At 44.0% G+C, this 16,851-nt stretch overlaps 1 protein-coding gene across 1 annotated transcript in view; it reads right to left on the bottom strand.

Moving 5' to 3' along the window:
• The window catches only part of VAT1L (vesicle amine transport 1 like), a 56,301-nt gene extending 42,201 nt beyond the window's left edge, over nucleotides 1-14,100 (bottom strand). The window contains exons 1-3 of the mRNA XM_005490062.4: nucleotides 13,609-14,100; nucleotides 7,477-7,606; nucleotides 3,506-3,721 (exon numbers count right to left, since the gene is read on the bottom strand). Of these exons, the coding sequence (XP_005490119.2) occupies nucleotides 3,506-3,721; nucleotides 7,477-7,606; nucleotides 13,609-14,075 (813 nt within the window). The 5' untranslated portion in view covers nucleotides 14,076-14,100. The remainder of the gene's footprint in view (nucleotides 1-3,505; nucleotides 3,722-7,476; nucleotides 7,607-13,608) is intronic.
• Nucleotides 14,101-16,851: the final 2,751 nt, after the last annotated feature.

The following is a 16,851-nucleotide window of genomic DNA, read 5'->3' as shown; positions in this document are numbered from 1 at the left end:
AATTCTATTTTTTGTTAATTACTGAACTGCCCTGCTACTCAATTTAACACTTTAATCAGAAGTTCCAAGCGTCCTGCCAAGCAGAGGCCTGAAAGGGGAGCAAACGGGAACTTTGTTAGATCTGAGTCAGCAGCAGGACTTGAAAACTCATGTTCATCTCTTGTCAGAGCCCGAGGGAACCATGGAATGCCACTGTGAGCCTGCTCTGTGCTCTCTGAGGAGGCTCCTGAAACACTCCCAGCCTCTTCCCTGCCCAGGGTGGGAGCTGAGAGTCACCCTCTCCTCACTGCCCCTGCCCCAAGGGGGAAACAAGAGCCAGGAGGGCCAAAGCAGCCTCTTTTCTGAAAAATCTTCTGTGTTCAGGATTTTTCTCCTGAGAAACCTCAGAAAAGAAATGAAAACAATCATTATTTGATTGTTTTGGAATGTGGTCTGGAGGGAGGGCGCTCACCAACAGGTGCATCTCTGATTGGTTCCATGTGAATTGTGTTGATTTAATGACCAATCCCAGTCCAGATGTGTCGGGAATCTGGTCAGTCACAGGTTTTATTATTCATTCATTTCTAGCCTTCTGATGTATCCTCTCTTTTTCTTTAGTATAGTTTTAGTATATAATTTATATCATATCATATCATATCATATTATATCATATCATATCATATCATATCATATCATATCATATCATATCATATCATATCATATCATATCATATCATATCATAATACATCAGCCTTCTGAGAACATGGAGTAAAATTCTCATGTCTCACCCTGTCCTGGGGACCCTCACAACATCACATGAGACCTTTTTCAAGCCAGGTTATCTTGGTATGTTTCCTTTCTCTCTCCCTAATCTTCTGCTGTCCCCTGGAACTTCTGGAATAAATAAACTGACTTATCTAAAGCATCCTGGCAGACATTAAAGCTACTAATCACACTCCAGGCACAGATGGGAAGACAATTGCTATAGTTACCTCACTACCAAAAGTATCCATCAACAAAAGAAGGCCACATAAATAAACTGAGATAATACACAAGGGTAAAGGTCCTAGAGAATTTTCCCTGTCTCCACTTATTGTAAAAGCTGCAGGATCCTCCTAAAGAGGACTGAGTGGCCAGAACAAAGAACCTCACAAACATTTTCGAAGCAACAAGTTCTTTTTCATAAACTGCCTGAAGCAGCTAAAATAATGATCTTGCATAATGAGAAATGAACAATTAGAAACTTCTAGTCCCACAGGGAGCCTATTGTCTCGTTAAAGTGTTCTGGAATTTCTCTGACATTTAGAAACCAACTGGACAGATTTGCTGAAAGTGGGGAAGGGCATTCTATCTATTAAAGCAACAGCACAAAAATAACTCTTTTATAGCAGCTTCAGTGCCAGTTTTCTGTTCATTAACAAAGACCTTTGTGGGAATGATGTGCTCGATCTGAAGCTGTCAGATTTTTCAAAGGATTAACAGACAGATTATTAGAATAACACAGACCCCTCTGAAATCTTTATGTCTGCTTAGCAGAAAGAAAAAAAAATCCACACATCTTCAGAATGATATTTTACCTGGAAGACCTATCAAGCAATGGGAAAATTTCCAGTTCCTGCTCTCCATGCTCTTCCCTTACAATACACAAGGGCTGTGTGAGGATCTCTCCCCTGGGACAGTGATCAGCACCCTGGCTTGCAGGCTGGCCAGCCCTGCCTTCCTCTTCCTCACAGTCCCCCTGGATCCTGCACAGCCCTGCATCCCTCACTGCCAGCCTGGCTGCTCTTCCTGCGTTTCTGCCCTTTCCCTTGGGAGCTCTGCTCCATTTAACTGCTTAGCAAGTGATGGATCTGATGTCTCCTTGTTCTCCTGGCAGCCAAGCACGACCCCTCCTTCCTTTAGCTTCTCCCAGAGAAGGTTTGGAGCAGCCACAGCAGAGGACCAGCCAAAAGCTGCCCCTGGAAGAGCTGGGATGAGAAAGGAAGCCAGCAGCTCCTTCCAGGAACACTAGACTAGAAGGGATGTGAGAACTGACATTAACAGAGCATCACCAGCCCTTCAGGAAAAGGAGGAGGAAATAACAGAGGTGACTGAGATCAGAAAGAGAAAGAAACACAGGAATCTGAAAAAGGAGGAGGAGTTCAACTTCTCTAGACACACAGCTACGTGCAGGGACTGCTTTGGGGCTAATTCTGTATGCTCAGCCCACACAGGGTCTGTGCAGTGCCAGGTGGGCAAATGGCCTTAGAGCTACAGCTGAGACTTTGATGGCTGTGGAATATTCCCCTGAATGTGTGGCCTCATGTTGCTTTAGCAGCCCTGAATTCCACAGGAGGAGATTGAACCCTACAGAACAATAGCCAGCCCCAGCCTCTGCGCCGGGCTGTGCTTTGTAATACGATTATAAATTCCATTCATTTACACCAGCATCCAACAGGACAGGCCCTTCACTGCCACTGGGATTATGGCTGCCTAAAAATACCTTGTACAGGGAACTCATGAATTTATTCCTTTGATTACAGCCCTCATTTATATGAGAACCTGAAAGAAGGGCTAAGGGCACAGAATTAAGGCTGGCGTGTTTGGGGCTGCCCACCAGACCTCAGCAGAAAACAGAATATTATTTTAGCATAAATAAGGCATAACAAGAACACAGAAAAGATACTCCAGTTTCAAAGGCGGCTGTCTGCTAATGGTGTCAGCTCATAAAATCTGTTTTAGGAAAAAGGACTGCATAATTTCAAACGTAAACAAACTCCCCAGTCAATATCACAATGTTTTGCACAAAACTTAAATACTTTCAAAAGAAAGAGATTTTTCCTAAAAGATACTTCAAGGAACTGAGGGCACAAAATGCTGGCTCTTTATTTCACTGTGTGGCCTGCTATTCCCACAAATTCACCCTTTGCCTGTGCCACACAATGCCTCCTCAGGAACGATCCAAGCTACAACATGCAGAAGCCACCACTGGCTACAATTTCAAATTTGTACCTTTTCCTCAGGGCTCACATGAGAATTTTTCACTGTTTTCAATCCCTCTACAAGAAGGGGAAAAGAAAATCTTTCACAGTGAAAGCACCACGTACACTCACACGCTGTATGTGCAGGAGTGTTCCGAGAGGGACATTTATATAAAGAGGATTATGGTTACATATAAATACCTTTTGCAGGGAGCTTATTCTTTTCACTACACCCTTCTTTAACACAGAAGCACAACATGTGTAATTCCAGGAATGCAATATTTGAGACAATGCTTGATCCTTGATCTGCTGACAACCAATTAGGGGCTTTTCCATGAGATTTCTTTTCATGGAGTCTAGAGCCATAACATTTTTATTTCACCAAAAGCTCCTGCCAACCATTCCCATCAGCATTTTGATGGGAAGAAAGATGCAGTTTCTCCCAGTGCAATCCCTCACACAGAGGAACATCACATCCAACTGCAGGTTCTGGCTCATTTCAGGAATGAGGATCCATCAGATTTCAGTTACTCAGGGACAGGAAAGGAAGAGAAGTTCCAACTTACCACCCCTCCTCCTGCTGAGTGAACCAGCACAGACATGCCTTCTCTCAGGTTAGCAACCTCAAAGAGCATCATGTAGGCAGTTACAAAGTTCATGGGAAATGCAGCAGCCTCAGAAAAAGTCATGTCATCTGGGATCTTGTAGACAAACTCTACTGGGGTGCACACGACTTCAGCCCAGGCATTGTAGTTCACAAAAGCCATGACTCGGTCTCCAATCTACAAACAAGGAAGAAAACAACGTTGAGGATCTGACTGCAGTTGAGACTGCAGAGAGCAAACTGTGAGAGTGCAAATCCCCTGTTCAAGGTGTGGGACACTGCCTGACTGTGAGGAAAAGGGTGCTCCTCATCTTTGGAAAAATAGCCATTAAGCTGTTCAGCTTTGGGCTTTTACTGTTTTTAATGTCAACAAAAATAACCAAAATAAGTTAAAGCCTTTTTTTTTGTTTTTTTACTTTTTGTTTTTTTTGCTCCACTCTTCTCTGATAGAGCAGTCTTCTATCATCATTAATACAGATCATCTTTTGCTAGCAGAGCTCCCAAATAACAAATGTAAAGAACGAAAACAGCATTCTTAGCAATAATTTTGCTAAAGAGAAAGAGATGAGGGGGAAAGGTTATAATTATATTGATGAGAAGCATAGAATAAAGAAAATTATACCTAGGATAATTTTCACTTTGTTTTCTCAATTCTCACACTAATTTAGAGCTACTTCTCCTCTCTGTGCATTGAGAAGGGAAGGCCTTGTGCTCTGGTAGATGGAGCACATGAAAGGGTGGCAAAAGCTCTCATTCAGAAGATAACACCATCTGTAGCCACTCTCTATTTTTATCATCTTATTAACTGATTCCACCAAGATATAGGCATGTTTGTAATCTCCACAGCCATGTGTTAGAGCAGAATTTAGTTCCACAACTTCAAATAAGCCACCTTAAACAGCAAAAATATACCTTTGGATTTTAAGGCACTACAAAGTGAATTTGACAAGATTTAAAGGAGCAATGAAATATTATCTTTCAGTGCAACATTTCTCTTCTCAGTTTCTTCTGAAAATATATGGTAGTGAAAGCACAATTCACTATGGAGAAGAAAAAGGCTTCCTGTAAATATTAGATAGAGTTGGCTGCTCCCAGGAACCCTTCAGAGGTCCAGGCACATCAGGCTCAGCTGTTTGTATGTGCCTTCATGGCAGCTGCAGGTTTCTAAAGCAGAGACACTGACTCTTCTCAGATGGACAAGAATAACAAAGGCTGCTATCTGCTAATGGTCTCAGCTCATAGAATCTGAGGCACAACAGACTTGGACAGCAACACCCACCTGAAAGCAGAAACTGGGCTGCTGGGTCTACAAGGGACAGCCCCACTGAGCAGATGTGTGGCCAGTGTGTATTAAAATCTTCACAGGCACAACTCTTACAAACTCTCAATAATTCCTCACAACCAGCAATCCCATGGCATATTTAACCTTGCCTTAGATCCTATGCCTTTCTAAAATACACCAACCAAAACATCCTTAACATGAAAGGAGCTCTGCAGTGGAGCCACAGGATAAGGCAGGAAGAGCATCAACTCCAGGCCTTTTGTGTTTCAACTAAAACTAAAGCAGCTGTCCCTCTAAAATAACTTTGCTTATCTGCCTGATACTCTCTTACCTTCTTCTACCAATGCTCTCTAATGCCTCAGGAACTACAGGTATGGAGTAAAGCACAACACTTTTGCCTTCAGGAAAACGTTTACAGCACAAGCACATTTTGGTCTCCTGAGTCATCACTTTTGCTGTGGGATATTGCAGGTTTGCTCCAAGCTAAGGGGCTGCTGACAGTTCTGAAGGTTGTCTCTTTTAGAGTGAGAATGCTGAAACAGAGCTGTCATTGCAATTTCACTGAAATGCCTCCTCCTTTTGAAAAACATTCAAATTAACAATGCCTCACTGGTAATCACTCTATGGTTCCCTTTTGCTCTTAGAGAAGCATCTAAAATAGAAAGTCTGCTAGGATTCATTAGTGCAGATGTTAATATGCTCTCTATCCTTGCCATAAATCACAAATGATTACCAAAAAGAATGCAGAGAAGCCCCTCTTGGTGATTCCCAAGGCACTTCTTGGTAACATTAAATACCACATTTTACCACAGACACTATTCAGAGCTTAGCCAGATTAGACCTCATTTCTTGAGAGTCATGCCCAAAACTGGAGAGAGACCAAGCCTGATACAGCTGTTACCATCAGAAAGCAGCTTTTTCTTTGAATGGGAGAAGGAATAGGCATTGCACCTATTTTAGGAGGGCTTGAACTGGAAGAGATCTACCCAGGGAAAGGAGGTCAGAAGACACAGGGTGCAGAAGATAGATACAGGGTGCAGTCTTTGCCACTACTGTGGACAGAGGTAACAACCTGTGTTGAGGAGACACCAAGCATCTGGTGAGCCCCTACTCTGTGCAAGAACTCCATAAAGAAACCAAGAGAAGGTTCTTCCATCATCCTCATGGCATGTTCTCCTGCTGATGGACTCATACCCATGCACAGCTGTCACACTGAGTGTGGGCCCTTTTCTAGAGCCCACCCAAACACAACCATGGCTGTGTGTGAAAATTGAAATTCTAGGGCTGGTTTCAGTGACAGGAGTACACCAGTGCACCAGGGTGCTCCACAGTCAGAACAAAGGTGTCACCTTAAAAAGAGACACAGTATATTCACTTATTCACTCAGGTGCAGTGTTGTTCAAACAAGCACCATATCTGTAGCCCTGTGATGCCCTTTAAAAACAGCAAGAACTTTAAAAATGAGAGTGCTGATCTGGAGCAGAGGCTTTCTAGAGAATATTCTCCTTTCAGAGGATATTCTTCAATATGGAGCACAGCTATGAAGTACACATGCTAGAGCACAACTACTGGAGCAGAAAAGGTTTTCAAACAGAAAAATTATAATTCAATTGTGGTTTGTAACAAAATACATTGAAAGACTGCAACTTGTTTCAAGGCAGAGATGAGGCAGGAAGGGAACTGAAGAAAACCCTTAAGAAGATTTCACCACTGACACCATAGCTGAAACTAAACTGGCCATTATCTTCATCCAGCTGACAAATTTTAGCTGTTAGAGAAGAGAAAAATTTGTCTTTAGATAAAAATATTTATATCTTCTTAAGATCTAGATATAGTAAGAATTCAGAAAACGTGATTACCTTTTGACATGAATGATTCTGCAAATAACTGAGATAGGATTGACATGTATTAACTCAGGATTTATTTCCAAAATTTTCAACCTACTTAGGTGATAAAATGCAAGTTTGCAGTGAATATAGATGTTTAGTATCAATAACAGAATAGGAGGCAGGACAAAATGCTGCTTATATGCCATAAGAGATATCGGAGTCCATAACCACTTATGGCAACTTTGCTATATACATCAAATATCTGCCATTTATCACAACCTCTCAGGTGAAATTTATATTTTTCCTGAGCAGTCAAACTAAGTCCTATATCCAGAATGAAAATTCTAATTTAATCTGCACCTCATTAATACACACAGTTGTAAGAAGCAATGCTTACTGTAAACAGGGCTCTGTTAACTCAAGATCAAAAGCTGGAACCAGATCAGCAGCACCTGGGCTTTGAGTAAAAGAGCAGTGATGACAGGAAACATGGCCAAGAAAGGAAACTTAACAAGTTAACTTAATTTCTTTCATTTCATTAAACGACATCACTCCTGCTTTCCAGTTCCTATTTAGCCATCAGGATGTGCACATGGCACAAGTGACTTTCAGGAAGGATTTGAAGGAGATGACAGTGGTGGATTCAGAAACTAATTCAAGAGGGCATTCTCACGCTTGGGAAGCAGCAAGGAAAAATTGACCTTTCAAATCTCAACAGGGTGGTGAAGGCTGCTGTCACTGGCAGAGCAGAAGGGATTAGAAACTGGTGATTATTTATATGAGACTTATAACTCTCACTTTGAAAATTAAAAAAAATATTACCTCAAATCCCTTCACGCTGTCTCCAAGAGCTTCTACAATTCCAGAACATTCAAAGCCAGGAACAAGAGGAGTCTTAGGAGGGTTGTCAATATTCCCCTGTCGCACCATCAAATCAATGAAGTTCAAACCACTGTAAAACACAGGAAAAAAATCAAATCAAGACTATTACCACAGATCAAAGCAGAGGAGGAAGCCTTGAGTGATGGCACAGCCAGAAAACTCCAGGGCAGCATGAAGAGCTGGGCTCTGCAGGGTCACTGGGAGCCAGCAGACATTCCCACCCTTGGGATGGTGGCATTGGGTGCACAGGCCAGGACAGCACAGCAGCCCCAGACTGCTCAGCAGCCACCCAGGGCACTTCAGAATTCAATACACTGAAACACTGATTGCTACCAGTGCACTACCAGCTGGCAGGGAAAGCCAGGTCAATTTAAGAAGAAAACCCCAAGCCTCACACATTATAGTTATTTTGGGCTAGGAGCTACATGGTCTAACTGTCCTAACCTTTGATGTGACCCCAGGAATGCATCTTGTGTTTGTCTCAGGCAGGATTCCAAACCCGGGCATGAACTTGCTAAGCACCAGATAGGCTTTTGTTTTAAAACTGTTCCTTCCTGGATCATGCTTGTACATTTTTTCAAAAGTTATTAAGGTCTTTGAAGTCCTCAGGTTTGATGCTCAGAAAAAAATACAGGTCTTTCCCTGCAGTCTCAGCTTTGCAAAAATCCTAAAGCACTTTCGCATTGTCTTTTGTATGCAATTTTATTAAAGAAAAATTTGTGGTTTTCTGGGCAGCCACAGGGAAAAAAAAAAAGATAAAGAAAAAGAAAAAGAAAAAAAAAGCAAAAAGGCACCACTTATCTACTATGTGCATATATTGATTACTGGCCTTAATGCCATAGTTAAAACTTTAAGACTCCTAACTAGCTGAAATACACTTCAGCATTAACCCACTGCTCCAAAACACAGCCCTGTTTCTATGGTTAGCCAAGCACACAGCCAGTCCTGCTCACACATGTGACACCAGCAACTGCCTGGATACATCACATCACTGATGGGCACAAGGATTTATGAGATGCAGCCTTAGTCAGATACTAATCAAGACACAGACAGAACAGACCCAACAAATTAACAGGCAGAGCAGACACCCAGCACAACAGCATGGATTCATGGGATGTAGGTCACTGGGGAGGGGGAAGGAGATCCCACCAAATGAAAGCATTCAGAATTGTGGTGGAGGGTTTAGAGCAACCTGAAACCACAACTTTCACCATACTCATACACAAAGCTTATAATATCAACCATATGGAAGGGTTAAGAGGGGTTTTCAAACAATTAAGCTGGCAAATTTGAAATTACTTTGGAAAGATCTCATCATCTCCAGTGGGTAAGACCACTCCTACATCGCCACTGTGATGTTTACATGAAAGAGAAATTCCAAATAGCAAAATGCCTGCAAGGCAGCCATTGTTTGGAGAAGAGGAACAAACCAACAGACAAAAATTCCAAAACAAACCACAAACCCAGAAACCCCACAGCACTGATGGTGGCAACCACTGTCTGTGTACATTAATTTCAGCAATGGTCTTTTAAATGCATCTTTCCACACTGCAAGCTTTTTACAAAAAGTTAACTTTTCCCTACATTCCTGCAAGAAAAGGCAGCTGGAGGCCCGGCTGTGATGAGGGAACCTGGGCACAGCACACCCTGTGGTGCCATAACAAGCAGGCAAGAAGGAGACAGAAGGATATGCAGATTGCTCTTTGCTCATGACAGTGATCACAAATAAGATTCCTTCTCATTAAGTAAACTGCCAGACAGTTTTTGAAAAGGCACATGTTCAGTTCTGCATCCAATGACATAACACTGGCAGTTCTGTTCTGTCCTAGCTCCATTTCTTTTTCACCTGTTTTTTCCCCAAAGCTGGACAAAGGACAGCAAAATTATATAGGGAGTTCATCTCTATTGCAATGAGCTTACAAGGCCTCACACTAGAACAGGTGTGATAAGGGAAGAAAAAACAAAACACAAGGTAAACAATAATCAAGACATGTGTTCATAATGTTTTAATTACTAGTTGAACCATGGAGTGCTCACCAGGCTTTCTAATAATTTCTAGTCACTTTTTGGAGAGTTTCTTCTTTATTCACTTTCATCTCCTTTATTCTTAAATGTTGTGTCATCCCTGCTTCTCTCATCCATGCCTTTATTCCTATTCCTCTCCATGTTGAAGGAAGGACAGAAGTTTTATTTTACCAGAGAAATTTGAAGATCAGTAGATCTGAAAGCATGATTATGGTGTATTGGTCAACTCAGATTTTTTTTTTTTTCCTTTCCTTAGAATAACCAAGGGGGCCTAATGATGGATGGCAAGTTTTGTAACTGCACCCAGACACCCAGCTCTTTTACTGGGATTCAGTCAACAGCACACTCAGGAAAAGTTTGACTGCACACAACACAAGAAAATATGCCTCATGAAGAGTGGAAGGTTTAGAGATTAACCACAATTTATTTCTTGTGCCACTGCAAACCAGGATAGCCTGCTCTGGTGTGCAGCCACAGAAAGTGACTCCTGAACTTTAAGTAAGGGCATATGCAGAGGGAGAAGTGTAAATGCAAAGCAATCCAGTGACAAACAGTACACAGCATGTTTTTAATCCTAAATCAAGAGCTGGATGCAAATGAAAATAGGGAAGGATATGAATTATCAAGATCAGTACATTGACATAGGGTCAATGTACTGATCTTGATAATTGTGACAGAGCAGGGATGTCTCTGTGACCTGCACAGACTGGATTAACTGTGCATTACTGGAGGCAGACTTTATCAAAAATGGAATTATCCTTGAATCTGAATCTGGACTTTCTCAGTCTGCAATACTCTACCTTAACACCAGGTCCTTTTGAGGACCTTGAATATTATTCTCTATACTTGTGGTTCAGTTTTGCTGCATTTTTATTTCCCTTTTCTTAAGTGTGGAAAGCAACAGTCAATTTGTTTCTCCTTGTTCCATCCCACACACCTGAGGATGCCCAACACCTTCCATTTTAAAAAGCCAAATCATGCAGAACACTCCACGACACGGTTTGGAGAGGTGCTGCTTTTGATCTGTCTTTCTTATTTCACTGTAAGAATCCACTAAAATTAATTACTGAAATTAATGGAAAGCCACAGAGCAACCAAGAGGACCATCGAGTTTTGCATTCTTAAAATCCTTCCTCTTAACCGCAGCCAGCAAACCACCCAATCTTAAAAACAAATTAAAAAAAACCAAACAAAACCAACCATGTCTATACATAAAGGAAAGGTTTAAAATTATCAGGTCTCATGCTTTTTATGCAGAAACCAGGACCATATGAACAGACTGCCTTTAGGAGCAACACTGATTCTCTTCCACTACTCTGTTACACTCAGGATTTCTTTTATCTGCTCCAGTTTTTTTAAAGTGCATTTATCTCACAGTCATGAAGTCAGAAGGGTCACTTCTGCCTCATTCCTCATAATGCACATGCACAGCAGTACAGGGAAGAAATAATTATAAGAGAAAAAAGAACAATAGAGGGAGGTAATCATGGTACACCACTGCTTATTCACACAACCCATCTGAAATACGGCTTCCATTCACTCCAGCTACTTGTCTCATCTTTTCATCACTCTGCATCCCAATGTTTTGCTGCCTGCAAATTACAATACAAACAAACACAGGAGTTTCAACAGCTTCATCATTATCAATCAGAAATGATTTCAGGAAATATGCAGAAGCTGTGACTCAGCTTGGACATCGATGGCTGTTCCATTTCTTAGTCACTGAATGAGCCTAACACATGACTCATCTCAGCTGACACATTTTCAATTGGATCACTGATATTCCAGACCTTCAAAAGAATTATTCATCTGGCTTATTGCTAATAGCAGCATATCCTCCATTTCTAGTGCCATACTACGAAGTGTACACACACAACTTAAAGGGTCTAAACATGTCATTCAATTGGGAATTCAGAGACCACACAGAACTTTTCTACTGGTGTATATTATTTATCAAGCATGTGCACATCCTTCTTAAAATAAAGCTTATTTTCCTCCATCAATTTGTTGAGTCAAAAAATAATAATAATCATCTCTAGTGGGGGTCAACTACAAAACTGATTTGACAGAACACATGTTTTGTAAGAAGTATTGATGACTGGAACAACCCATCTTGCGTGTGCTCAGCACTGCCCACATCAACTTGTGCACGCTGCCCTGGGTAAAGCCAGCCCTTTTCTCACTCTGCCTCCCAAGTCCATCATCAAGAGGACCAGCAAATTGATTTTGCCTTGCCTGGAAGCGCAATTTGGTGACCTGGTGACATTTCATCCCTGTGGCCATTTCCAGTCAGGAATGACAAGCAGATGCTCTCCAGCTGGCAGGCAGCATGAAGGGGAGCTCCCAAAACACAGGGGGCATTTGTGCACCCTGGCAGTCACCTGTGGAGCAGCAGAGCAGCTCTGCTGATGTCAAACAGCACAACTGCAACTCGCACAGCCCTACAGACACTGCAGCCCTGGAGAGCAGCTGCAGCTGTGGCTGCACAATTCCATTTTACAGCCAAGTGTTCCTGTGCAGGTAGCTTGCTATTTGTGATACATACACAGCTACTGGTTTCAGGAAAGTGGAATTCATACAGGTATTGGAAAATGCTGTAAACCCCTGACACATTAACAGGAATATATCCATGTGCTAATAACATTTTTAGTTTTGCATGTTAACTTTTGTTAACCCAATAGCTGGGAAAAAACATGCAGGAAACAAGAACCATTAGCTCTATTCACTTAGCACAGAATTTCTTGCATTTCGCATTGTGGCTAGGAGAGAGAAAAAAAAACAAACAAACAACCCAATACCAAATGTGAATGCAAAAAATCCCAGCCCATTATTTACCAATACTCATGCACACTAATGGATATCACTATTTTTCATAGGCAACACCTTGGTAGGGGGAATACTCACAATGATCACAAACTTTATGAGCCCCATTAAGAACAGGATGGAAAGTACAGCATCTGAACAGGTCAAGACCCTCAGCTACCTTAACCTACCAGGATACTGATACATGATTCAAAACAAGCTTACTCCCCCATACCAGTAACATTTTTAACACAAGTTCCTTCTAAAGTAAACAACTTGGCCTTCACCTTGGAATTTATCTTCCAGAAGCACCATGTTTTCATACAGCAGAAAAGGACAACAGAAGATTAATCCTTGCCTAGGCAAAATTAATTCAGTCTTAGGTAAACATCAAGTTGTGTAGTAAGATCCTAATGTGGCTTCTGTCACTCAAAAAAATTAATCATATTTTCATGAAGGAACATGTGCACTAAGAACCAGCAATCTAGGAAGAAGAGTCTGCTCTGCTTGTCTGGGAAAAAAAAAAAAAAAAAAAAAAAGAAAAAAGAAAGAAAAAAAAGCCATCTAGGAAAGCACGTTTCAGGATGCTGCCAGACCGTAGCCACTTGTCACCTGGACACAGGGACTGACACTGGGAAATTATCCCAAGCTCTGGCCACGCTGCCACAGCAGCTCCGATGAAAAAGGATGCTGACTTAAGTAAGTGATTCCCGGGAGAAAAACAACAGCCAGTGTGTCAGAAGGGAAAGAGACAGGTGCTGAGCAACACGCACAATCTGGCATCCACATTTCTCACAGAAACCCAAACCCCGAATGCACTTGGCCAGGCTTTCCCCCCTCCTTCTCCCAGCTGGTAGTGTGAAATACCACTGACAATTTCCTTGCCTTCGCACCGCTGCCGAGCGCACACGAACCCCGCTGCCTCCCTGCCCCGGGAGCCCGGGGCTCGGCGCTGAGCCGGGCAGGGACGGGCCGGGAGCGGGGCTGCCCCGCGGGGAAGCCACAGGTGAGGGAAGCCGGAGCCGGAGCCGGGGCTGCTCGCAGGGAGCGCTCCGAGCGCAGGGATGGATGCCCGGCCCCGGGGCACCGCGGAACCCGCTCCGAGCGCGGGGATGGATGCCCGGCCCCGGGGCACCGCGGGACCCGCACCCGCTCCGAGCGCGGGGATGCGCGGCCATAGAGCACCCGAGGGTCCCGCACCCGCCCGCACCCCGGGGAAGGAGAGGGCGAGGGTCGATACTGGACCAGGCTTTGACGCGGATCTTCAGCTCGCCCTCCTGCGGCTCCGGCATGGCTTTCTTGGACACGCGGAGCTTGTTGAGCCCCCCGAAGGCGGACAGCACCACGGCTCGCATCTCCTTGGCGTCCCCGGCGCGCAGGCTGCCGCCCGCGCCGCCCTCGTTCGCCTCCCTGCCGCCCTCCTTGTCGATCATCTGCTCCGTCTCCTCGGCTCGCTGCGCTCCCTCCTTGGCCATGGCGGGGCTGCGGCGGCTCCCGCGGTGCCGCCTGCGAGGCCGGTGCCGCCGTGCGGAATGGCCGCGGAGCCGCCGGGGCCCGCCCGCCGCACTGCACCGGCTGCGCAGCGCCCTCCGCCCCCGCGGCGCCCGGCACGGGCAGCGCCCGCAGCGGCCCCCGGCAGCAACCACAGAACCAGGGCTGAGAGGACCTGAGATCACACAGTCCGCCCTTGTCACCCATCTCCACCTTGTCATCGTGGCGCTGAGAGCCACGTCCAGTCACTAAACACCTCCAGGGATGGGTACTCCACTACCTCCCCGGTCAGTCCGTTCCAGTGTCTAATCATCTTTCTGCAAAGAAATGATTCCCGATGTCCAGCATCAACTTCCCCTCGTGCAGCTTTAGTAAGTCCTGTCACTTGTTACCTGGGAGAAGAGCCCGATCCCCACCTGGCTCCACCCTCCTTGCAGGTAGTTGAAGAGAGGGATAAGATCAGCCCTGAGTGAGTCTCTCCTTCTCCAGGCTGAACAGCCCCACTGCCGCCTTAGGCCAGCGCAGAGCCTGAAGCCCGCTGAGCTGAGCGTGAGGCCAGGCTGTCTGATTAGACCCGCCACCCCCTGTGCCCCAGAGCTCATGGCATTGTGGATTAAATCCCCACTCGAGATGCCTGGGTCTTGATCCTCACCGGGGAGCCCAGTGTGAAGAGTCACACCTTCTCAGCTCTTCTCAGGCCCAGCTCAGTGAGCACTCTTGGTCAGAAGAACCATGCATGTAGGCAGCTGCCTCATGACTGACACACATCTTTGCAGGAAGAAGCACAAGCTTGAGACTCCGCTGTAGAGTACTTTAAAGCCTTTATACAACAGATCTTTACCTGGTGATCAATGCTGGTTCCTGTGGGAAGCTGTAGTGAGAGTCCTATGTATTGGCTAAGTGGGTCCTAGCTATTCTAAATGTGTCACAGCTGCGAAGTCCTTAGTTGGGCAGAAGCTGTGGCTCATAAAGATAGCTGGGATAAAAGGGGTGGGTTGAGAGTCCTGGAGGAGTCTCTATGGGAGTCATGAGGAACTATGCTACAGAGAAGAACTTCATGGTAGAAAACCAGCTAGAAGGTATGGACTTTAAGAATATATTAACAAGAGTATGGGACTCTAGAAATATGATAATAGCAACAAGATAACAACAACTGATGATCCCAATGTGATGGAGAACATGCAGCCACAAGGGACGTCAAGAGAAGATATGGACTCTTTAAGAATGTAATAACAACAAGATAACAACAATACAACCACAAGAAGCTAAATCCTTTAATATGAGCACAGGGTGTCCTGCAAGGCACCCACCCACCAGAGCCCCCTGGGACTGTCCTGGTTGGGGTCCTGAAGAGGCTCGGACATCAGCCATTAGCTCTGTGTTAATGAGGGTCAGTGCCTGCAGCCTCCCCTGGGCCAGCTGAGTGTGGATTTTGGGGGTCACTAGCTGTGGTTCCATGGATGTTGATGGAGGTTCTGAGTGTTGAGTTCAGTATTGGATCTCTGTACCAATTTGTGGATGGCCCCATGGTTTGAGTAAATCAGCCTAAAACGATGCATGTATTTATGGAGTTCCAGAATTCATTGCAGCATCATGCTGTGTGTACAGCAAGTGGTCCTGCAGACCTCCCTGCGGGCACAGTTCTCTCATCAAACCACCCCCACCTGCAGCAGCTCTTAAGTCCTTGAGAAGCTTCAGGACCTCTCTGTCATCTGTTGGGGATTATGACCACCCTCTCTTTAGGCTGTGGAGTTGTAGTGGTCCGAGTTCATCAGTACTCCTTAATTTCACAATGTGCATTTATTTCATCCTGGGTCATGTATTCAGTGTTCAAGTATTTGAAGGAAGCAAAAAATGTTGGAAAAATCTTAGCTATAACACGTAATGTACTGTTAATTTTCATTAACAGTAAAGTGAGACAGTGGAGGAATGAAGAGAATTTTCATATTCCTTTGCAATTTTGTTTTTTTTTTTTCTCTCTGTAGTCTGTGAAAACTTTTAGATCACATATTTTTAAAAGGCCATTTCTGAGAATGTCATCTAAGCCTGTCATATATGAAGCAATAAATAAATACATGTTAGGAGCAAAGGAGAAGTAGTACTAGCCTCAGGGAAGTTTCACTAGGTCCATTACCTCAAGACGTTCAAGCAGATTTTATCAAAAGTCAAGTCTGGTGCCTCAAACACCACTTAAGTTGTCCTTTAAATATTCTTTTGACAAAGACTCAGAACCAGCTCATTAACACCATCAAGAATTTTATGCATGACGTATTAAAGCAATGCCATTCACTTCCTTCCAAGTATCAGCGTGTGGAGAGATCCAACTGTTTTAAAGATCAGGAACCTTTTTTCCTCCCTTGCTCCCCTGGTAATACCACGAATATTCCCTCCCTGCTCCCTGCACTTGGCTAATTCAGTGCTGTAATGGGCGATACAAGGTTCTGTCACTTTAGATCTGGCCATTTGAATGCATGAGCAGGCAAGCAGCAGCTGAATAAAGAATAACATGCACTTGTCTCCAAATGATTCACTCTGCTGGCATCTTGCTACAGTTCTAACTCAAATGAATGGTGAAGCAGAGAGTGACTGGGGAAAGTAAAACAGATAACATATGGCAACTAAGTGACATGCAGAATGATGAAGAGACTTGGGGACAGCTCACTCGCATCACTCCAGCAGTCTGCAACAGCCAAGGAGGTGAATTTGGGCCTTCAAACTGCATTTGTTTTGCAATGGTTTGTGAGTCTTCTAATTAAACCTCCCCATAATGATTTAAAGCTATCTCTATTACCCCTTGGTCCTGAACCAAAAGTAATTTATTCTAAATACCTTAACTGGGTACTGTTTGCAAGTCAAAATGTTGAAGGATGGCCATTTTGTAGAAACATGATGTATGGTAGGATCGGTCATTGCACAGGTCAGGTGTGGCAACCAAAGTAAGGTATAGCAGATATTTTTGCATAATCATGATTCCATTAGTTTGATTTAATTCCTGAG

The sequence above is a fragment of the Zonotrichia albicollis genome, chromosome 13 (genome assembly GCF_047830755.1).
Source record: "Zonotrichia albicollis isolate bZonAlb1 chromosome 13, bZonAlb1.hap1, whole genome shotgun sequence".
Classification (NCBI taxonomy): domain Eukaryota; kingdom Metazoa; phylum Chordata; class Aves; order Passeriformes; family Passerellidae; genus Zonotrichia; species Zonotrichia albicollis.
The sequence above is the reverse complement of the archived record's forward strand: the minus strand, read 5'-3'. Positions and strand labels throughout refer to the sequence as shown.